Here is a 23309-nt window from a genome sequence, read left to right on the forward strand (position 1 = left end):
CTTGGGGTGCAGGATCTGTGATGGTTGTTCCTGGGGTACAGGGTCCCTGAGGGTTATTCTTGGGGTGCAGGGTCCTGAGAGCAATGCTTATAGGGAGCCTGAGAGGGATGCAAAGGCCATGTTGGGGGAGGGAGGGGGGGTACGAGTGGGGTGGGAGATGCAGCGGCTGTGCCAGGGGCTCCCATTTCCATGCAAAGCAGAAGGTGGATTCATCTCCTTGAATCCCGAGGCTGGCAGCCATCGAGCTGCCTTCACGTGTGCTCAGGGACTCATCCACCTCCCTCAGCTGACACCGCACTCGTTTTGATCTCTCCTGTCCCAATTTAGCCTGGCTGATTTCCACTGCAGCCATAGGAGTTACTGCATGGGAGCTGAGGAGGGTTGGGGTGTCAGTCCCACACTTGCCAGGCCATAACTGCAGCACTCAGTGCTATAAATACATGCCTATTGCAGGAGATGCTGGTCCTGAAGCCTCCCTTGCTCTGGGATGCGCTCACCATGTCCTTAGCGTCTTAAGAAGTAACCTTAGGGGGGCATAAAAGGACTGAATGGAGTCAGGTTTGGGCTGAGCACCCAGAAAAGGTTTTGGGCTCCCTTGACAGCAACTTGGTTTGCATGCTGTTCAAATTAAAGGCCACTTTCTGCAAGTATTAACATTAAGTTCCCTATTCCCCGGAGCACTTAACCCTCGTGTTTGCTCAGAGAGAAAAGGGACACAAACCCTGCCAGCGGGCATCTGTGTATGGGAAGCCATGCGAGCGCTCACCCCACAGGTGTCAAGCAGTTCATGATGCTCATGGGTCATTTCCAACGTGTCCTGCACAGGGCATAGGCATTGGTGAGGGAGCAAAGCGGGGACGTGTTGGCACCTTTCCTGCCTTCTATCCTTGGTGGAAAAGATGAAGCTTTGAGCACAGCCATTAACTGTTGTCTCAGCATCCGTGTGTCTGCAGTTAATTTAATGCCACCTCCGACAGGCTCTGGCGCCCGGCGGCCTGATGAAATATTCATGGCGAGGAAAAGCACTGGAACTTATCTGCCCTGTATTGTTCAGCTGCAACTTTGAGACTTCGAGCCTGGCCGGAGCCTTTCGGGCAGGCTGCGGAGCTGCTGGGCTCTGCTGGGAGGGACACACGGGCTGAGAGGGGGAGCAAGCAGGAGCTCACCTGGCAGGTGGAGAGAGGGAAGTGGGATTCAGCTGCTGAGCTGGGCAGACCCCACATTGCATGAGCTGAGCTGGGGGAGACGCCAGCCCTCAGCCCCTTCTGCCCGTCCCCTTCATGCCCTGCTTCCAACTGTGATTTGTGAGAGGCACAAGCAGGAACCAAGCCGGCTTCCTTCGCTCAGTGTCTCCTTACCCTTGTCCTTTCTCCTGCCCTGAGGCTTTGCTTGGTTCCCTTGTCCCAGTCAAAACGCTTCCTCGTGCGCCTTCATTTCCCTGCTCCCGCTGGTGCAAGGCAGCTCCTCTGAAACCTCCTTCCCCAACCAGTAAAGCTCTGGCTCCAGGCAGCCGAGCAGCATCCAGGGCTGTGTAATTATATCTCAGTGCCGGTTTCTGCTGGCAGCTTTAGCAGTGAGCAAGTGGGAACCAGGAATTATTGCCAGGGAGGAGAAGAGGTGATGCTATCTCTGCCACGGTTATGTGCATGTTGCATGATTAATCCTGGCTCTGAAGGGTTTCAGCAGCCACACAATCCACGAGATAAACACAGTAGTGTGCAAAAAAGGTGCTTCACAGGCTTTAGTGTGAAGAGAAGGCTCAGGGGGGACCTTATCGCTCTGTCCAAGTGCCTGACAGGAGGATGGAGCCAGGAGGGGCTCTGCTCCCAAGGGATGGGACAAGAGGAACCGGCCTCAAGCTGCACCAGGGCAGGTTTAGATGGAGCTGAGGAACAATTCCTGCCCCAGAGGGTGCTCAGGCATTGGAACAGGCTGCCCAGGGCAGGGCTGGCATCACCATCCCTGCAAGTGTTCACACACCGTGTAACCCTCAGTGCCATGGGGTAGTGGTGGCCTTGGCAGTGCTGGGAATGGTTGGACTGGATGAGCTTAAAGCCCTTTTCCAACCTGGTTGGTTCTGTGGTTCTGTGCTCTCAGGCCTGAGTGTGTCCCAGCCCCTCCATGGATCATCAGAGCTGCTTCCTGTGAAATGTAATTAACTCCTTGTCTTGTGCCCAGCGTGAGCCTCCCACCACCGAGTGACAGACGCGGATGCACACACACTGCCTGCACCACACACCTTGCAGAGTGCCAGCCCTGCGCAGCCTACACCTGATGCTCCCATGGAAGCATGGAATGGTTTGAGTCGGAAAGGAGCTTAAAGCTCATCCAGCTCCAACCCCTGCCATGGGCAGGGACCCCTTCCACTGGAGCAGCTGCTCCAAGCCCCTGTGTCCAACCTGGCCTTGAGCACTGCCAGGGATGGGGCAGCCACAGCTTCTCTGGGCACCCTGTGCCAGCGCCTTAGCACCCTAACCCACATAGGGCTGTGCCTGTGCAACGCGAGGGGGTGATGGATGGATGGGGTGACCTCTCCCAGCACTGCCCAATAGGTTAATGGGGAGCTGAGGAAGAGATTACAGCTTGCAGAGACAGGGTCACTGCCTGCCCCGTGCAACAGGAGCTGCTGTGAGCACTGCTGCACAGGGAGCAGGCATCTGGCTCTGGCTGCTCACAGTGCCTGCCTGCAATTACTTGAGCTTCATTAACTCCCTTCTGGCCTTTGCTATATTATCTTGCTCCTATTCAAAGCCCACCCTATGGCCTTTGCAGCACTGGCTCTGGCAGAGAAGGAGCAGAATAGGAGGAAAACTGTTCCAGTTTAAATGCAAACCACCCGGCTGCCATTTCCAGGAGCAGCAGGGCCATGGCTGGAGCCAAGGGACCAGGGGGGAGTCTGGCATTTCACTGTTCCCTGCCCACTGCCCACTCACTATTACTCAGTCTCCATGGGGTCCCAAGGGCTTTTTTGGATGCCCAGTGCTGGAGCTGGCACATTGCTTTGTTGCTGGGAATTTTTAGGGGGAAAAGTGCATTTACCTATAGCTTGTGCTGTGATGGCCATAAACTCGGTTTGGTTAAAACCAGGTGATATTCCAGCTAGTGACTCATTCCTGCTGGATCTCAGGTGCCTGTTCCAAAGCACAGGAGTGTCAAAGCTGTCAGACATGAGCTGCTCTGTGTGTGTGTGTTAACTCCTCCTGCAGTCAAGGGGAAAAGCCAGTTCCCACCTTCCAGTCCTCAGTGTCCCTTAGGATGTGTTCACGCTGTGGCATGGGACTGGGTAGTGATGCTGGAGCTCACTGAGGTTCCCAGGGCTGTCACCACATTAGCACAGCCCTTGGCAAAGGGAACCTTTAATGTGATGCTGTTCAGCATCAGCTCTGATGTTGCTTGTGTTCATGTGTGCATTTAAGGAAGGCTGGACCAAAGCTTTATCCTCCCCCTTCTTTTGGTGATGGTGCTGGGATTCCAGTGCTTCAGGAGCATCCTGGGATGATGCCATCCCCATTTGCCTCCTTAGGGAGCATTTCCAGCAGCTCAGCAAGAGAGAAAGGCTCAGTGTTCATGAGTTATATCATTCTTTATATCATCGTTAAGAGTAGCAGGTATTGATGTACAATGCATCTGTCATCTTATTGTGCTTCCTATGAAAATGTGTGTACATAGTACAGATACCAGAGAGAATTCAACACTTTATACACTTGAAGGCATTCAGAGATCAGTAACAGAAAAGAAAATGGCACAAGACCAAGGCCTAAATGCTACTAGATGGATATCTACACTGATATGATGCATATATAGAGATATATATATATATGTACACATATATATATAGTCATATATATTCTATATAAGAAATATAAAATGCAGATGATAGAATAGAAACAAACAAAAAACCTGGATGCTTCAACAAGTGAGCGTCAAGGTCAAATCCCAGCCCCATCTTTAAAAGCTTTAATGGGAAAGAGAAAGGAAGGAAATAAATAAATGAAATGCAATGAAACATTAGGAAAAATCCATAAGAAAATTTATGGATGTGGCCAACCCATCATCTTTGGGCGATCGCTGGATACAAAGGACTGACCCCCAGTTCCTAATTTTGGTCAGGAAGCAAATAATAATTAATAATTAATAATAATAATATTCCTAATGACATCAATAACAAACCCAAAACTGCAGTTTGGAAATAATACTTACTAAAAAGACTTATTGCAAAAGCTCTTAAAGATAAGTAGCACTTCAGCCCTGGCAGGGCTCTTGCCTGGTGTGTGGGGCCTGGGGGCTGGCAGGGGCTGGGGGAGGCCAATTTCCACTGGCCCGACAGGGGGATGAAGATGCACTTGTGGAGCTGGGGAGCAGAGGCAGAGCCCAGCCTGGGGCAGGTCCCTGCATGCCAGGGCAAGGGCAGTGACAGGAGGAGCAGCAGTGGCCCCAGGGCAGCGAGCTCAGGGATGCCCCGATGATGCCCAGGGCTGGCGGTGCCTGGGGGCAGCTGCTGCTGGGGGGGGGGGGGGTTCAGTGGGGTCCCGTGGACCAGAGCACCCTGTGCCATGGGGTGTCCCTCAACCTGGGAACCCCTTTGGTGGTGGGGCTCCAACGCATGGCTAAAGTGGTGCCAAAGGAGCATCCGTTGTGGTACCCCTGGCTGAGCCGGGTCAGTGGCTGCAGCTGAAATGGGGTTCAGTTTTCCTGCTGCCTTTCTGCCCCAAGGATGGCTGTTTTGGGGGCCGCACGGGGTAGCCCCAGGTTCCCCAGGGAAAGGAGGGACTGTGGGGCAGGGCTGGTGCTGGCCAGGCTGTATGGAACCCAGGGGAGACAGGCAGGGAGACTACACCATCATGAGCGTCTGGGCAGCGGGGTCTTCAGTGCCAAAGTGGCACCCCATGGCCGTGTCCCCTGTGGTGCTTGTGTCCAGCCAGCAAGCTGGGTGGCTGAGCACCGCCGTCCCTGGGGCAGGATGCCGAGGAAGACGTTTTGGAGAGGTGGAGGTGCCCCATCTTCATGCACATGGAGTGGCTGGGAGCGCCCAGGCAAGGGCTGACTGCGGGGCACTGCGATCCCAGTGCACAGCATGGCATGGGGGTCCCAGCAAGCACCGGCCGAGGCGTTGGAGCAGGATGAGCATGGAGGCGATGGGCGGACGGACAGACAGGGCTGTGGATGGAGACTGCGGCCAAACGGCTGCTTCTTCTTGGCTTCTGGGTTCTAGTTAAAAAGGCCGAGGGGAGCCGAGGGGAGGGACCGGTCCAGGCCCGTGCCCCAGCCCCCTGTGCGTGTCACTGCCCGCACCATGAGGGTGGCCGGGCTGGAGCATCCTCGAGTCTCTGAAGGAGCGGGGCAGGCACGGAGCAGCTGCCACAGGGGCTGCATGACCCGACCCGGCTGCCTGCCCCCAAATCCGAGGCTGTCGCTCTCGTCCGTGTCCCACCGTGCCGAGGAGCAAGGTCCCCTTAGATGTGTCTCTCTGCTGGCGCTCGCAGGGAGGAGGGCAGCTCTCCGGAGGGCTTTGGTAGCTCAGGTTGTACATCCAGACGTCGGTTAGCAGGTGAAGTCCTCAAAGGTGCCCCGGGCCGGGTGATGAGGTAGGATGTTGGCTGCGTACGTCATGCCTGCCGGGTGGCCCCGTATGCTTTCACAGGGGTTCTGCAGGGCAGAGGATGGGTGAAACACTGGGGGGATTGGTTGCACCCAGCTCCATGCAGAGACCAAGTCCTGTTCTCCCCCCCTCCCCAGCATCACTGCCTGGTGCCTGTGTGTTCCCTAAAGCAGTAGCACCCCCTGACACACCCGGGGCAGCCTCTGAGGGGACCAGCATCTCCCATGGCACTTACATGGCGTTTCACATCGTCCATGCTCAGCGCGACACCCTTGTCCGTGTTGCTCCTCTTGTGGTTCTTGCGGCACTTGCCCCGCCGGCACAGCCGATGCTTTATCACCTGTGAGAACCACATCTCAGTACCATGGGGGCTCATGGGTGGCTCTTCCCCATGTCCCACATGAGTAGTTCAGTGCTTCACAATAGCCTTGCCCCCCTGGTAGCTGTAGGATGGCAGAGACCCACCTCATAGGCGTAGTCGAACAGCTCCAGTACTGTGAGGATACTGGCCCCAATGAACAGCCCCATCTGCCCTCCAATGTCACCTGCAGAGGAGAGGGAAGCCATCAGGGTGGGGTGAATCCAGTGCCTGGTGGCAGAGGGAGCAGAGAAGGGGCAGAACTCATCACTGCTGTGGCCATGGCAGTGGGTGCCCCTCTCTGCATCCATGCTGTCAGCACATCCTTGGGAACAGGGCTGTGATGCTGCAGGGCCCCCCGCACAGCCACCAACACTCACCCAGCAAACCAGCCACCTCGTATGCTTTCTTCTGCTCAATAGTCTCATAGTTCAGGGCTTCAAAGAAGATATCCAGCACCAGGATGTTCTCCCTGTGCAGGACATAAGATAAGGCTGAGATGTGGGATGGAGGGACAAAAGATGCCGCCCCGTCACTGTGGACACAGCACATTACCCGATGTACTGCTCCGACTTGTTGTACTTCTTGGCCAGGTACTTGGCAGAGGCTTTGCTGGGGATCTTCACCATGGAGAGCTCTTTGCCATAGCGGGTCACATTGCAGGGCATCTCACAGACACAGTACTCATTATCCTTCTCCACCAGGAAATCTGGGCAGGGACACAGGGAGATGGGGAGATGGAGAAACCCAACACACACAGCTCGGTCCCGCAGGGCCACGCAGCCTCACCTAAGGCCGGATCCGCGCACTCCTTGTACTGCTCTGGGGTGCAGTAAGGGGCATCGCCTGGAGGAGAGAGAAAGCAGGTGTTCCTGGTGGGCCCATGGCAGTGGGATGAGGCCGGTGGGGTCCGGGCCCTGCCGTGCCCAGGGCTCACCTGGCATGTGCACCATGCGGCAGTTGCAGTTCTCCACCAGGTAACGTGTCTCGCAGTCGATGCGGCAGGCGGTGATGCTGTAGGTGTCATAGAACTCCGAGTCGCCTGCCACAGCCTTGCAGTCGCCCCAGGGAGGGGGCAGGTAGATGAGCTGGGATGGGGCAGAAGCCAGGAGTGAGGAGAGAAGCCCAGCGGCCCCCAGGATGGAGCCCTACAGCAGACAGCCTTGCTGTAGGGGCCCCTCTGACATAGGGGCAGGCAACAGGGCCAGAGGGAGCAGGCTCAGTGCCCCACAGCAGGTCTAGCTCACAGTGCAGGGCTAAGGGGAGCATCCCAGACCCCCCCAGTCCCTACCCGCTGCTCCTGGCAGGACACGAAGGTCTGGAAGCCGGGAGCCACCCCGAAGCCCAGCTGGTCAATCAGTGGGGGCTCATCCTGGCTGTGGATCTGCACCTTGATCCCAGCTTCAAATGAGGTCTCATCTGTGGCAGAGAGAAGTAGGGTAAGCATGGTGCTGGACCCCACTCTGCAGGCCTGTGCTGCATGTCCTTCCATCCATCCATCCACTCATCCATCCACCCATCCATGCCTTTGCTACACTATGTCCTTGTCCCCTCTGCCTCTGACCCTCCTGCTCCAGCACCCAGGATTGCCTCTATTTATAAACAAGCGATGGCTGCTTGTCTAAACTGAGGGGGAGTTGCCATGGCAAAGAGCAAAGATAAGGAGGAAAAAGGGAAGAAAAGGACCCAAAGTGATGAGAAATGGAAGGAGGGAAGAGGAAGGAGACTGAGGGACATGAAGGAGCTGGGAAGCATCCCGGGAGCTGCTGGTGACCGAGCAGACCTGCTGGGGCAGTGGGTTACCTGTTTCCCCCCACACCGGCAGGTACTCGTCCTGCTGAATGTCCAGCATGATCTCCAGGCCATTGCCAGTGCCCCCCTTCATGGTGATGAGCCGGGGCTTCCCGTCCTGCCCCGCGTTGAAGGTGTAGCACTTCCCATAGCGGGTGAAGACCTGCAGGAGAGGATACAGGGCTGAGGCTGGGGCCCCTCTGCCAGCATCAAACTGCTGCCAACACCACAGCGTGGAGCCAGGAGGGTATTGCCAGCCCCAAATCACAGTCATCCCCAGCCTGGGGTATGATCCGGCTCAGGCTCCTGCTCTATGGGGTGTCTCTCACCATTGGAATGGGCCTGATGGAGGAGATGTTCCCCACCATGGCCCAGACTCAGAGGAGACATTTACAGAGTTAACACACCTCGACCCCACATACCCCATGGCAGCCCCAGATCCCTGAGACGGCGGCACTGAGCCCTACTCCTGCACCAGCATCTCCTCCAAGCCCTCCTCCATCCCTGCAGAGGACAGGGCTGGATGGGATCCCCATCCCTCCTGTCCCTCCTCGACCATTCCAGCTGACACCTCCAGCATGTCTCCATAGAATCACAGAACAGTTAGGGTTGGAAAGGACCTTGAGATCATCTTAAGATCCATGCCACAGAGTTGCTGCCAGCCCAGGCAAGGGGCATGTGAGGCCAATGGCCTGCAGACCCCATGGTGATGCCAGGACAGAGATGCCAGACAAACACAAGCCTGGCACTGCTCTCCATGTCCCAGTCTCTGCAGCCAGTGCTATCCCCAGCTCCAATGAGACAGGACAGGAGCGTGTTGCTGAGCTGGCGATGACAGTGTCACCCGCAGTGCCTGATCCCACATGGTGCCGGCCGGAGCTGCTCCCTGCTCCCAGCCACCCTGGGGCTACTCACCACGGCGAAGTCACTGGGGCCACACTGCTCGCCCCGGTAGCTGCAGCTCAGCAGCATGTCCTCCAGCTGGTGGCAAGTGCGGTTAAAGAACACATACAGATTGAGGGGCTCGTCCTCATCCTCAGGGCCAGGCTGGGCTGGGCTGAAGCCCAGCTCCATCCCGGGCTCGTAGTCAATGAGGGGGCCCAGGTAGAGCAGGTCCTCGTGGCTGAGCTGCGAGACCCGCACGCGGTTGATGTTGCAGAAGGTGATGGCAGGGAAGGTCATCTCGGGGCTGTCCTCCTCGCTGAGCAGCGTGACATGGTGGTACTCCAGGTAGTAGGCAATGCGGTCGGCCACCTGGTAGAGGAAGACGGAGAGGGAGAGGAGGAAGGCGAGTGCCCAGAGTGCCTGCCGAGCACCCAGGCTGCCCTCCACAAAGATGTGGCTCAGCCCGTGCAGCGTGCAGCTGCTGGCAAAGGCCACAAAGTCCGTGGCTGCCCCTGCATCCTCCTCCTCCTCTTCATCCTCCTCCTGCCCATACAGGAACTCATCTGCTCCGTTATCTCCTGTCCCGGTGGCTGCAGCATCTCTTGGTCCTTCCTCGCTGGAGAAGGAGATGGTGCAGAATATCTGGAGAGGCATGGCCCAGCGTGGGGGTCCTGGCTCCGGTGTGGGGGTCCTGGTCCCTGCCCTGCCACAGCCCAGGGCTCTTCAACAGTGGGTCTGTTCCTCGGGGTGTGGGGGAGAGGGGCTGGGGGAGAGCAGGGAAGGAGGAAGGGGCAAGTTCAGAGAAGAGAAACGGAGAAGAGAAAAGGAGCGAGAGGTGCGTGAGGGAGAGGAGCAGAAGGATGCTCAGAGGGGACAGAGAGAGGAGGATATATCAGGAGCAGCGAGGAGGAGAGGAGGAGCAAGGGGCGGTTCTGCAGGCTCCCCAGGGCCCCTGGGACAACCGGCTGCTGCTGGCAGGATGGAGCAGAGACCTTGCCGGCTCCACAAGCACCGATGCTTTGGGAGCTCCTGGTGCTGCCTGCCGGGCCCTGAGGTGCTGCTGGATCCGGTGAACACGGGTGAGCATGGGTGTACACGGGTACCAGTAGTGCTGCATCCCCACACTGCATCCTCCATCCTCACTGCAGGGCAGCACGGCCCTGGCAGCCCGACCAGCAGTGCCAGCCAAGGTCTCCCTGTCGGGTGCCAGCCTGTTTCCAAAGGCACCATATGCCAGCCTCCAGGCTCTTCATCAGGGCAGCTGGAGCCAGAGGTTTACCCAAAATGCCTGTGACATTGTCGTGCTGCAGCACCCATCTGGGTGGTACCAGCGAGGGCAGGAGGATGCTGTGGTGTCCCCAGGCTGTCACAGTGCTCATCCCATCCCTATAGGCTGATCTCCACGTGCCATAGGGCAGCAGCATAAGCATGGGAGCATCCGGCAAAGGCAATGTCCCGAGCGGTGTGAAGTCCTCCAGTCCAGGGCTGTTTTGGGCAGGATTTGGGCACTGCCATGGTCCAGGTGATGATTCCTCCTGCAGAGCCCAGCCAGAGCGTGGTCACCTCATGCTTCAGATCCCCATGGTGCCCAGGGAGCCACCGCTGTTCCTGGGGAATGGTGTCCAGGCCTCATGGTGCTGGGGTCCAGGAGGGCAGCCCTGGTGATGGTGGAGGGATGGAGCCGGCAGCTGGGCACAGAGGCATCTCCTCACTGCAGCCCTGCAGCAGCACAGCCCCTGCCTGTGGTTTTGCCTTTCTCCTGCACTCAGCACTTCTAAAAGCATCCGATGTGACCACAGCGCAATCTCCAGCCCCTTCCCAGCACTGCAGCCGCCATCACCGGCCCAAGGGGAAGGGAAGCATCTAAATACAGCAGCACTTTGATGCACAAGAGCTGGACTGGAGGTTTTGGTGGGTGTCTGGGTGCTCATTGCATGCCCCAGCCCACCAGTTCGGCTGCTGGGCCTCCTTCCCCACACGCACTGTGGGGTCCGCAGTGCGTGAGCACATCCTGGCTTAGGGATGTGGGCACCACTAAACTGGGTGCCCAAATGCAACCAGGAAACTTGCACAGGTCTGATCTGATACCAGAGCAAACTCATCTGCCCTTCCCAAGCAAGTGACACCAGTGCAATGGGAAGGGCATGCACTGGGAATCCCTGCCAGGGCAGGCTCAGCCGAGATGATGACTGATGATGTGACAACGGGTTGAACTTTGAGGAGCCATCCTGGGGCTCCCCAGGCTCAATATATCCAATATTGTGTAAGAGGGACACTGGCAGTGGCCACGAAGCTGTGGACACTGTTGGCACCTGGGAGAAGGGGTGGGTGACCTTGGGAATGAGTGCCAGAGCCACAGGATGAGATTTCATAAAGCCAAGAGCAAGGTTGTGCCTGAGCTGGAAACTCACCCTGGGAAATGGGAGCAAGGAGGCGGATTGGGTGGGAGCCACCATGCTATGAGGACCAGGTCACATCCCAGCCCTTTGCCTTTGCTGGAGACAAGCTGCAGCTGCATCCTGGGCTGGGCTGGGCTATAAAGGCATCAGGGCTTCACCTGGGATGTGGCTTGAGGATGCTGGATTGGTTAAGCCCTATGGAGGCAAGCTGTGCTGACTGCATGCTGCTAGAGGATGCTTTGAGCAGGTAGGAGCTGGATGAGCTCGGGGTGGGATTTCTGGTGCTCCCTGGCTCTGGGGCAGGCAGCTTCTGTGCAATGCCTGTAGGAGGGAGAGGAGAATAAGGAAGGAAAATGACAGAGAAGCCTGAAGGGGCTTGGTTAGCCCTGGTAGGGCACAGTGGGTCAGTCCCTGATGGTGTGAGCGAGAGGCTGATCTGATCCCCATGGCATGGAGAGGTTTAATGTGTCTTCTTGGGAGCAATTGCAGCAGGGGGAGGGATCTGCTGTAATGAGAACACTCCATCCTCAGCTGGGGCCATTAACTTGCCTTGCTTGGCTTAAACAACTTGTGGAAGGTGCCAGGAATGGTTCCCTGCAGCCGAGAGGTGCAGTGAGGATGAGCACGGCCCTGGCTCCGGTTACCACCTCCTGTCCCAGAGCTGACACTTGAGCTGGGGTGAAGGTGACCGGGGACGGTCACAGCCACGAGCATGGTGGCACCAGCACTCAGTAGAATGCATCCTGCCCCCACATCTGGGGACAAACCATGGCCACATCCCCATGTGCAGCCAGCGGGTGTCACCCTGCTCTGTGCCAGCTGGGGAGGTGCTGGATGCGTCCTTGGGCTCATTCCAGCTCTTCCCTTGCCAGGAGTTATTTTTACCTTCTCTCAGGTAAAGCTTTGTCGGGGGAAAGGGATGGGGGATGCTATAATTAACCGTGACATCAGCCCCCGTGGCGGCGCACGGCAGGGATGCTGCTGCCACACCCCGGCCCACCGCTGGGGACCAGGGATGCTCAACGCAGCGAGGGATGCGGGATGATGGAGCTTGGCTTTCCCTGGCTCCGGAACAGCCTCTGGCCGCTGTCCTGGGGCTGTTGGGCCCCACTTTGCTGCTCCTCATGGGTACGGGAAAAGGAGGTTTCCCGGAGTAGGGGAACACGGAGGCGGCGGGAGGGAAGCGGGAGGGGGATTTGACGGCAGCAACAGCACATTTCACAGCCTGTCACGCTTTAATGGCAGAGGAGATCAAAGCCGGGATGGAGTTATTCATAGAGATAAACCAATCCCCGAGGAGGCGAGGAGAAAACAACATTGCAAGCTCTGTTATCCCAGGCCTGCAAGCGGCAGCCCAGCCCTGGGGAGGCTGTTGCAGAGAGTACCTCTGAAGCTGGACCCTTTTGGGTTTGTAATGGGGCATTGCCAAGGGCTGGCTGAGCTGGGGCTGAGCTCCCTGCATCACCCCAGAGGCCGGAGCTGGGCGGTGAGATGGGGTGAAAGCAGCCAAGAGCTGGATTTGGGGATGGGTATTTGATGGAGCAGATGGGCCCCCTGCAGCTGGGCTGTCCTGCTCCCACAATGCAGCCACGTGTATTGCATTGAAGGGGAGGAAAATCGGGTTTGCAATGTACCTTTGGCCCAGGAATGTGCTTTGCAGCTCCCAGAGCTGCCAAGGTGGTGGTGGTGGTGGCATCCACAGTGCCTCCATCAGTGCTCCGGGCAGGATGAGCAGCTTCAGGGTAGCTCTTTGGCTGCAGATCCCCTCCCTGACCCTGCTGAGAGGCAGAGTGAGGGCAGCCAAGCAAGGTGGGATTGCCTGGGCAGTGGGGATCTCGGCTGGGACTAATCCTGCCACCCTTTATCAGATACTGCCACCTTGCCTCCACTTGCTCAGCCAGCCAAGCCGGGCGCAGCTTGTGTTATCCAGGCCTTTATCCCTCAGATTAGACGCTTCACAGTGGATTAGCATGTCACATTCTAATGCAGAAAAATTGACGATTAAAAAGGAGTTTTTCCTCTGTATTATTCCCCACCTCCGCCTCCTCTCCACCCCATCCCTGCAGGCCCAGGCAGCCCATGGGGACTGGGGATGCTGCGGCGCTGGGTGATGCAGCAGCCCTGTCCCTGGCTCACAAAGGGGATGGGACACTAAAGGTCCCTTTCTGGGACCGTGCAGGGCTGCCATGCTCCAGACCAAAGGCTTTTGATGGCAGAGCTCCCTTGGACCATCCAGCCCCAGCATCTACAGCACAGGGCTTTAATAAAAAGCACATTATGGTGAGTAATGTGCTAAGTGGACTTCATTACGGACCTGGGGCCTCCCTGGCTGCGGTTGTTCCATATGATTTCATATCAGATGAGCCTTATCTCCTCTCCAAACGCTTCCATTTAAACTCCATTAATCTTTCAGAGCTTCTCTGGGCCAGTGCTGCTGAGCGCTTCCCTGCTGGGTGCTGGTGCCACTGCCCCAGTGGCCTGGGGTCTCTGTGGGGCTCGGATGGGATCCCCATAGCTCTGAGGGCAGCCAAGCGTGTACCTGCAGCCGGGTCCTCTCCATGCATCCACTGTGACGCCTCCCAAAGCCACCTTATCCTTGGATCCACTTATCCAGGGATCTATTTACGCTCTTATAACTGAAACCATTTGTGATGCCGAGAGCTTTCCAGGTGATTTACCCATTGGTGATGTCCCTTTATGCCACGGAGGGGTCACTGGCCCTGTGCTGGCTCCTGCTTTAACGGGATACAGAAGATGCTGCTGAGGTGCCGCTAATTCCCATGCGGCAGGGATTACTGTGTGGACGCTTATCCCGACGCCTTTCCATGTTTCCTGCCGATCAGGAATTACCCATAAGCAGGTGGCAATTTCTTCCGACATCCTTCACAATTGCTCAGGCAGTTCATGCAAGAAGATTCAAGCTGATGCTTTTATTGGTGGTGGAGGGGGGGAAGTTGTATCCCTGTCTGCTTTCCGTGCTGTGCTCGCTCGCGCCGGCTCGGCACACATCACGGTTTTCAAATCTAATCTAATCCAAGCAGGGGAACTGCAGAGCCTCAATGGGTCTCCCTGTCCCTTTACTTGGCTGTGAAGTAGCAGGGAAAGCCAAATCAGGAGGCTTAAAATCAATTGATAAAGCAGAGGGTGAGTGGGAAGCCTCTGCTCCAGCACCGTGCTGTGCCCATCGCTGTCCTCAGGGTTAAGAGCGTGGTTGCAAATGCACCAAAGCCTTCACACAGGGGCAAAGAGGGATAAAAGGGCATGTCCAGGTGTCGGGGCCTGTGTAAATAAATAGGAGGCCGAGATGGTGAGGAGCTCCTTGAAGGGAGGAATTGCAGGGATGTCTGCTGCTTGGAGAGGCCTGGCTCCGGCCAAGCTCTCCGCAGGCATCTAGAGAAAGGGAGATCAATTAAAGCTGAGGCAAAAGGCTGTGAGTTCATTTCCTGGATCTCCCTATGGACATCTCTGCCTCAGGCTCAGGGAACCTGCCTCAGCTTCTCCCCATTCAGACTGGGATGGGAGAGGGAGAAACGGCACCAGGAGCTTTCCTGGGCAGATGCTTTGAGGTAGCCACAGTTGGCAAAGGCTCCGGGGCTGCTCACCTGAGGCTCAGATACCGACCAAAGGGAGAGGGAGGGGAAGGGTCTGGAGAAATCCTATGGGCCAGGGCTGCATTTCCAGCTTGCAGTTCCCTTAGGGGCTGGCATCCGTGGGGCACGCATCCTTGCCTCTGTTGTGGCTAGCACTTGAAAGCCTCTTCATCTCTTCCAGCAGCCACAGATGCTATTAAAGCTTATTAATAATAATTAATAATTCATTTTTAATGATACTTTATGTGCAAAAGCATCTCAAGAGGAGCATCAATGGCCTGAGGTGCATCTGAGCTGCTCTGAGCCCTTGGCATGAGCCCTCTGGAAGCACACAGCGCTGTGCACCGTGGCTCTGAGCACGGCTCTGTGTGCTGCTGGTGCTGGACATCACCCCTGGGCAGCGCCAGGCAATAAGTGACCCGTGGCTGGGTCTGATCCTGCTCCTTCCTGTCCTCCTCTCTCCTAACCGCCTGCTGGGATGGGTGGGATTGGTGCTGTTCAGTGCTTAGAGCTTGGAGGTGCTAAATGATTTCCCTGCTCTGTTGCAGAGCTGCTAATGAAGCAGTTGTGAGGCACAGACACGCGTCGGCCTCCCACCATGCTGTGCCCAGCACCGATGTCCTCAGCCTGCTTGTTCCTGACCCTCTTCTGCACCAGCACAGCCAGGATCGTGGTGGGTTCAATAGCATCACTGCCGAGCACCAAACACACCGAGGTCACACCAGGGCATCGCTGTCCTGCTGCAGAATGAGTGCATATGGCAACTGGCTTCCAACAGGAGCTGCTGTCTCCACGTTAATATGGGGGGAGCAAAGCCCCACAAGCAGCTGAGGGGATCCCAAATCCTCACACCGGTGTCTGGGAAAGGCTGCAGGAAGCTGTGGAGCAGCATTCACCGGTGTCCCTGCTCCGTGCCCGAGGGCTGCACTGCTCACGCCTGCTCTCTGCATGATTTGCTTCTAGGCAAATACAGCGATACTGGAAAACCTCTGCACTGTCAATGAGCCCCTGGAGTCCGGATGCTCCCGACCCAGTGCTTCCCAGGAAAGCCAAGTCACCACCGCTAAACAGCCTTGATCCCGTGCGCGGCTGCTCCTCTGCTCCATCACCTCCCATTCCTTTGCACCAGGCAACCGGAGTCCCACTGGGATTGCTTCGTTCAGCTGGAAAATGATGCAACCTCTGGGGTCAAACGCTGCTGCTGTTGGACAGCAAAGAGGCCCATGTGGAGGGAGAGCCCGGCTGGGAGCTCGCACATGATGCAGGTGGGAATGATGCTGCTGGGTCCCGGGGGGAGCTACCAGGATGCTGAGGTGAATCGCTGCTCGGAAAGAACGGATACATGCGAGCAATTTCAAATGCTTATAAATGATTTAGGAGCTCGTGTGCTGCTTTAAGAAGTGATTTACATAAATCACTTGAATGTCTTACAGAATTTGTACACGTGCTGGCTCTGGCGGGCACCGTGCTGGGAGCTGCTGGGCTCAGCGTGCACTGGGTACCACAGGAGGATGATGCTGGCTGGGGCCAGTGGCCATCCCTGCTGCCTGCATGTGCTTCCCGGGTTGGTTGTCCAGAGCCAGATGAGCCCATGTGGGGTTTGTATTAACTGTCAAAAGCTGCAGGAAACATGTGGGTATCGGTGATTCCTGTGCTGGGCTCTCCAGCTGTGTTGGAGATGCTTTTCACTCCAGCTCTATGATTATCCACTAACGCTGCGCTGCAGGAGAGCTCTGCTCACTGTGGGGCTCCTGGGCTTGTGACTGCTGCAGCTCCACGCAGGGCCATGGGGTGCTAGGAGCTGGACCCTGGGTCCCCTGGTGGGTGCTGAGCTGTGGGGCCTGTGGGGCTGAGGGTTGAGGTGGAGCAGGGAGAGAGCAGCATCCCCTGGTTGAATACCCGGAGCGTGCAGTGGCTGCTGTGAGGAGGCTGTGGGCTGAGCAGGGAGCTCGGGGGGTGCAGAGAGGCTCTGGAGCTGCAGATGGGGTTTAGCAGGGTATGGAGGGCACTGTGGGGTTCAGAGGGGCACAGCAGGAGCTGATAGCATCCAGTGGGGTCCAGAAGGTTGCGATGGGGTGATGTGAGGTACAGCAAGATGCTGCTGGATGTCTTCTCTGTCACAGTAGCTCCTGCATTGCTCTGGAAATGAGGAGGATGGTTGGGAGTTGCTGGAAGTGCTCCAGACCTTTCCTGTTCCCTCCCTTGCTTCTCCCTCTGTCCACTCGGTATTTCAGGGCAGAGGATGCAGAATTCAATGCAAAAGGCAGCGGCATGATCTCCATGTCAAACTCAATTCTCCCTAGTGCCAGCTCAGCCTTGGAGCCTCATGGAAATGGTCCAGAGGTCTTAATCCTCTGCAGCTTCTGGAGGAAGTCCCATGCACTCTGCCCCAGGGCTCCCAGCTCCATGCCAGGCTCAGCCCTGAAGCAGGATGGTGGCAAGGAGCTGGGGATGTGGCTCTCGCCCCGGGTCAGGCTCATGGAGTGTGAGAAGGGAAAGCTGTAAGTGCTCATTGCACCGTGCCAGGCTCCTTGCATGATCCTTGGCTGCACTGACCCCCCCCCCCAAAAGGGTCTTCATGAGCATGGGGCATCATCCCAAGTTCTAATGCTGGTTTTACATGGGGCAGCCCCAGTTCCTGTCCCATGGGCATGGAGAGGGAGCTCAGCCTCTGTTTTCTCTTTATTCCTTGTGATGCAAAGGCAATTAAGGGGGTTTAGAACCCAGAGAGGACTGCTGGGCCTTTCTCTTGCTGGGCGAGGAGCAGAGCCATAGGGAATGAGGATGGAGGGAGAGAAAACACAAGCTGGGAGCCGGCAGGGCTGCGAATTCCCGCAGAGGAGCGAGGGCTCCAGCTTATAAATAATGAAGCAGTGAGTGTGAACCATTGATCTCTGCTGCTAATGGGCACATCAGGGAGCACGGCCCTGAAATGGGGGCAACAGCGAGGGCAATTCCCCCTTCCGTGCAACGGGAACCAGGCAGCCACCCCCTGCCTGCTGCACGTGTGGCCCTGTGAACGCAGCGCTCTGGGCACAGCCCTGGGGATGGTGACATCCTCAGCCCGTGTCCCTTATGGTTGTGCCCTGAGAAGGGTCAGGACTTGCCCCTCAGCCTTGTGTTTGCCCCTCTGGGGACAGTTGCTTCCCCCTGGGACTTCTTAGAGGGTTCAATGCCCTGTGTAGGATGAGTTCAAGCCTGGTCAGCTCCATCTCTGTCCCTGGAGCATCCCTGCATCCTGCACATAGCTGCTGCTGCCGTGCACCATCCAGGGTAGGTGGGGATGGAGGGAGATGAGCAATGCCAGGGACCTCCTGATGTGGCCTGGTGACGATGCAGGATGAAAGAGGAGGTGGGAAAAGCCCATATAATCCCAGGATGGGCTTTCCCACGGCATCCTGTGCGCTGAGGGATCCTGTCCTGGCTGCACGGTGACACCGTGCACTGGGGCCAAGGGGCTGAGACCCCACATCTGCCCCATTGGGATGCTCCAGGACGGGTGCGATCCCAGGGGCAGCGCGGGGGGATGGACACGGACCCCGGTTCCCCTCATTCCCATTCGCCGCAGCTCCCCCCAGCCCTCCCCTGTGCCGGGGACGGGTAACGCGGCAGGCGCGGAGGGTCGGGGCCGCGCCGCTCCCCCCATCGCCTCCCGTGCCGGTCGGCATCAGCATGCAGGCAGCATCCCCCTCCGGCCCCTCGCCTCTGCCAATGGCAACAGCGGCAAAGGGCTCAGGACCAACGGGCATCCCTGTGGGCGTGCAGGCGGCTCCCCCCGGCCCGGGGGGGGTGGGAAGCCCCAGAATCCCCCCCTTAGCAAGGCCCGTTCTGAACGCGGCACCTCCTCTCTATCAATGGGAGGAGAGAGGTGACACTGGCTGTAAAAACACCCCCTCAGGGCATGTCACAAGCCTGGACAGTGCCAAGGGCTTCCCGAGGTGAACACAGCCCCTGCATGAGGTGGTGGGATCCCCATTCTTGGGTCCAAGGCAGGAGGAGGGAGCAGCAAAACAGCATCAGGCATCAAACCAACCCCTCTGAAAGCTTCTGTGAACCCCAGGACCCCCGTGCAGGGATGGGGCAAAGGTTTCTTGAAGAGCAAAGTGGGACGTGACACAGGCAGGACCCTGCACACAGGCAGCACCATCCCCAGCCCTGCCCGTGCGAGGCTATGAGGGGAGTCCAAAGAGCACCAGAGATGTAGCACAGAGCCAGCTTTTTCTAATCAAATCCATTAAATCATCCCAACCTCCTTGCAAGGAATAATCCAGGCAGGAATAACAACCCAGCTGTGAGTCTAGTTTGCTTTAGCTGCTTGGAGGGGATGCGGGAAGCAGGGTGCATGGACCCTGGCAGGGAGCTGGGATGAGGGGTCCCTGAGGATGCTTTGGTGGCTGCACAAGTGCTGGAGAGGATCCAGCCCCCTCCGGGCTGCAACTTGCCTCCATTTAACAAATAAAGCGCCTGATGGTTGACAACAAGCATCGCTCTGTGTAAAGAGCCTCTCAGAGGAATTGAATGCAGATGATTAAAATCACCCAAATTGGGCTGGGACCAGGGCAGCAGCTCTGCGGACGCTCAGCCAGTGCCTTGGGATGCTCAGTGGCTTCATCCTCCCTTGGACATCCCTATGCTGGGGACAAGGATGGGGACCCAGACCGGTGCAGAGCTCCATGCTGGAGCCAGCTCGGGAAGAGCCACCCTGGCTGCCCAATGTCTCAGGCAGCACCCGAATAGCCAGCACTGTTTAATTCCCAGCTGGATGGGGGAGAGGCAGCCGCAGGGGGATAATAAAGGCTTTATTGTGCACTGCATCCGTGCACAAGCACAAGACACAACCGTGGTGGGGCACAACACTGTGTGTGCCACCAGGACCTGCTTTCCCTAAGGGATCGCAGGGCTCCATCAGGTCCCCACCGGCCATCACCGCGGCTCTCCCAGCAATGCCACTGGTGTCTCCTCAGCACACGGCAGTTTCCAGCACCAGGTTTCCAGCCCTGCATGCACAGCCCTGCTTTGCAGAGCCCAAGTGGTCTTGGGGAGCTTTGCCCATGCAGGAGCATCCCATGCAGCCACACTGAGGAGCACCCGGACCTCAAACCCCAGCAACACCCTCCGGCATCGGATGCTGCCTGTCCCTTCCAAGCTGAAAGGAGCAGCTCCAGGCACAGGAAACACAGCGCTGGGCCGGGGCCATGGGGGCACTCACCACTTTGAAGTCTTCCGGGGTGCATTGCTCCCCACGGAAGAAGCAGGACAGCAGCATCTCGCGGATGTCGTGACCAGCCCGGTCATAAAACTCCAGCATGTTGAAGGGTTTGGGCTTGAAGTTCCGGAAGTTTGCCTTGTCCTGCAGGATTTCCAGCTGCTTCTCGTCGGCGCTCTGGGTATCCGGGATCTCATATCTTGGGGGAAAGAGCAGGCAGAAGCTCAGGCCTGAGGGCAGTGCCTGCCTCCACTGGCAAAAGCCATTGACTTCCATCCTGACCCCACTATGGGCTCAGCAAAGTCCCGGCCACTTCGCATGTGGCATTTGCAACAGCACAAGGAGCTGGTCCCACAGCACCAGCCCTGATTGAGGCCAGCCCAGCCCCTTCCTTGGTGGCATCGTGGCTGCAGGTGGTCGCTTTGCTGGGACATGGGTTGAGTGTGATGGGTCTCAGCCCCTGCTCCCACAGGTGCAACCCCCTCCCTGGGGCAGCGGTGAAGCCCCTTGGCAAACAGGAGCCTTGCTGCCTGCCCTATGCTCATAGGAGTGGATTGGCATCACCAAGAAGCCTCTACAGCCATGGGGATGGGCTGGAGACAGTGGATATGGGGCTTCACTGTGAATGTTGCTACCATGGCCCAAGGAATGGCAACAACCTGGTCCTGGGGCATGGGTGATGTTCTGCAGCTTCACCTGCTGGTACCCCCAGCCTTGCCACATGTGTCAGGTGTGCAGGACATGGTGTTGGAGCCATGCATGCTGGATCTGCCCCACAGGCATCCCAGAGTGGCCTTGCTGCATGTCCACACACGCATGGGAAGGATGAGTGCCAGATCCATCCAGGGAAGCCCAGCCTGGGAGCCATGTACCCAGGAGTAGAAGCAGGACCTGGCGGCTCTGGTGTTGCTGCATCCAGCTACAGAGCTGAACTAACCCAGGATCTGCTTCCTGATGGAGACTAAGGAGATGCTGCCCGTGCCAGCCATGGTGAGGGGCTGCTGTGGTGGCTGGGGCCTTGCCCTGGCAGGCGGAGATGATGCCTGGAGCCACCTCAGAAGCACCAGCACCCACCTGTTATTGAGCAGGGCGAGCAGCTCGCCGGCGTGGTACAGGTCGTTCTTGGTCACCCGGCTGAAGCGGAACTCATTGAGGTTGCAGAAGGTGACGGCAGGGAAGGTGAGCCTGGTGGCAGCCACCTCGTCCAGCTTGGTGACGTGGGGGTACAGGAAGTAGTACTGGATGCGGTTGGTGCAGACCAGGGTGAGCAGTGCCAGCGAGCCCAGGAAACACAGAGCCCAGACCACGCGCTTCAGAGACAGCCGCTCGTAGGAGAAGATGTGCGAGAGCCCGTGCAGGGTGGAGCTGCTGGCGAAGGCCTGGATGCTCACGGGCTGCCCGCTGTCCACCTCCTCCTCGTCCACCTTCAGGTCCATCATGGTCTGCGCTGGCACCTCGGGGTGGCCACTCTGTGGAGAAGGGAGCCTGTGGGTGCTCGGTGCCATGGTGGCCTTGTGGGTGCTGCCGCTGCCTGGCCCATGGCATCCCCATGCAGGGAGATGCTGGAGATGCACCCAGGTCATGGGGCAGATGCTTTGCTGTGCCCTGATTTCCCCACAAGCCTATATATATATATATACACACACATATATGTCTGCATATATATGTATGTATATTTGGGTGCAGCCTCCTGCATCTCCTCCCCTCCCACCTCCTCTCTGCCCTCCCCATCCCATGGCAGGACTGGGCTGCCATGCCCCCCCAGCACCCTTCTGTATCCATCCCTCCCTTCCCACCTCCCCCCCCCCTCCTCTTCCCAGTCCCCCTCTGCCTTCCCCAAATGGCACCGGCGCATCCACAAATAGCTGAAGGAATCGAGGCTGCAAACCTGGGAGCGGAGCCGGCGGCCGCGGCCAGCGCTGGGCTCCTGCTGCTGTGCGCCGGTGGCTGCCGCTGCGTCGTGGGTACCGGGGCTGGGACGAGGCTCCCTCCACCTCTTGCCGCTGGGTTGGGGAGACGGGAGCGGGCGAACCGGAAAAGAAGGAGGGGAATAAAAATAGCCTCGGTGGTACCTTGGTGCAAGCGTGGGAGCGGGGATGCGCCGGGGCCTCGCTCAGCGCCGGGCGGGGGGACCGGAGGCGACCATCGGCGGAGAGGAGGCAGCTGCCGGGTGTGAGGAGGAAAGAGGAGGAGAAGGAAGGCGAGCGAGAGGCTGCTTCCCTGCCAAACACATGGATACCTCCCCCTGTGGCTATCTGGGAGCGGGTGCTTTCTTCAGATGCATAATCCGCATGAAGTCATTGTCTGTGCGCTGGTGGGGCCGGAGGCCGGGGTGCCGCAGGCCGGTGGGCAGCGAGGAGGAGGAGGAGGAGGAGAAGGAGGAGGAGGGAGAGGCGGAGGAGCTCCAGCGATTGCAGGCTGCTGGCAGGGGCTGTTGGTGCTGCTGCCGTGTGCATGTGGGTAATGTGTGTGTGCGTGTGCGTGCGTGTGCGCTCCCATCCCCCAGAGCCTTCCAGGGATGCTCCAGACCCTCGCTCCGCCGGAGCCCCCCCAGACCCTCCCCGTACACCCCTGACCCTGCTCTCCCCTGCCACGGCCTCCACCACCCCCGTGGGCTTCACCCATGGGTGGCCCCGGTGGGCACTCACTCACCCTCGGGCTGGTCCTTCCAGCCCTTTTCTGCTTGGGGTGGTGATGGGTGCCTTGAGCCTCTGCCCCGGGCTCAGCCCTGCTCTCTGCCTGCATGGTCCCCAGCACGATGCTTGCCCCCATGGGTCCATGCCCAGCCGGAGGTCTGCCTTGCACAGGACGTGCTGCCCCTTTCCCAGCCATTCACCTTCTGCCACTGACAGTCATCAGAAAGGTGCTGCTGTCCCCAGGGTCCTCCTGCTACCTGAGGCAGGAGGATCTGGGTGCTGGGGGCTCTGCTCCTCCTCAGGGCCATGGTTGAGGGCTGCACAGGCTGTGCCACTGCATCTCCAACCCTGCTTCATCTCCTTCTGCTCCCCAGAGAGCCCGGGGGTGCCTTCATCCATCACCCAGCATCCATCACCCAGCATCCCATCCCAAACCTGGGCCCAGCAGCAGCGCAGGGAGCAGAGGCTGCAGCAGGCTCCTGCCCATTGCTCCCAGTGAGGTGACTGCAGCGAAATGGAGACTGTTCCAATATCCCTTACAAAGGGGCAGGCAGAGCCCAGGGCTGTCCCAACAAGCTGTGTCCCTGCCCAAAGGAGCATTCCCAGTGCGTTATCCCTGCCTGGACCATGGCTAATGGGAGCATGGCCAATTGGGTTCAACAAGGTCAGGTGTGCATCCCTGTCCCCAAATCCCGTGTCTTGGACACCCTTGCTTTGGTCCTTTTCTGGAGCATCCTCCCTCAAACTGGGTCCTTGCCTGAGCAGGAACCTGAGGTTTTGCAGTGGGACCTGCTTGGGGATGGAGATGGGGCCAATGCCTCCCCCTGCTTGCTACTGGGCACAGG

At 58.2% G+C, this 23309-nt stretch overlaps 1 protein-coding gene across 2 annotated transcripts; it reads right to left on the reverse strand.

Moving 5' to 3' along the window:
* Positions 1 to 4569: 4569 nt before the first annotated feature.
* Positions 4570 to 22153, reverse strand: ASIC1 (acid sensing ion channel subunit 1). Of its 2 annotated transcripts, XM_034071404.1 has the most exons (12): positions 21717 to 22153; positions 20903 to 21297; positions 19832 to 20027; positions 7761 to 7911; positions 7249 to 7376; positions 6895 to 7045; positions 6747 to 6803; positions 6513 to 6666; positions 6338 to 6429; positions 6065 to 6144; positions 5835 to 5939; positions 4570 to 5646 (listed from the first exon to the last, which is right to left on the reverse strand). In XM_034071404.1, exons 2-12 carry the CDS (start codon positions 21265 to 21267, stop codon positions 5542 to 5544), a joined length of 1584 nt encoding a protein of 527 aa, XP_033927295.1. In that variant the 5' UTR covers positions 21268 to 21297; positions 21717 to 22153; the 3' UTR covers positions 4570 to 5541. The 2 variants fall into 2 exon arrangements, with proteins under 2 accessions (XP_033927295.1, XP_033927296.1); XM_034071405.1 differs by lacking the exons at positions 19832 to 20027; positions 20903 to 21297; positions 21717 to 22153 and adding an exon at positions 8664 to 9323.
* Positions 22154 to 23309: the final 1156 nt, after the last annotated feature.

This window comes from Melopsittacus undulatus, chromosome 21, assembly GCF_012275295.1.
Source record: "Melopsittacus undulatus isolate bMelUnd1 chromosome 21, bMelUnd1.mat.Z, whole genome shotgun sequence".
Taxonomy (NCBI): Eukaryota; Metazoa; Chordata; class Aves; order Psittaciformes; family Psittaculidae; genus Melopsittacus; species Melopsittacus undulatus.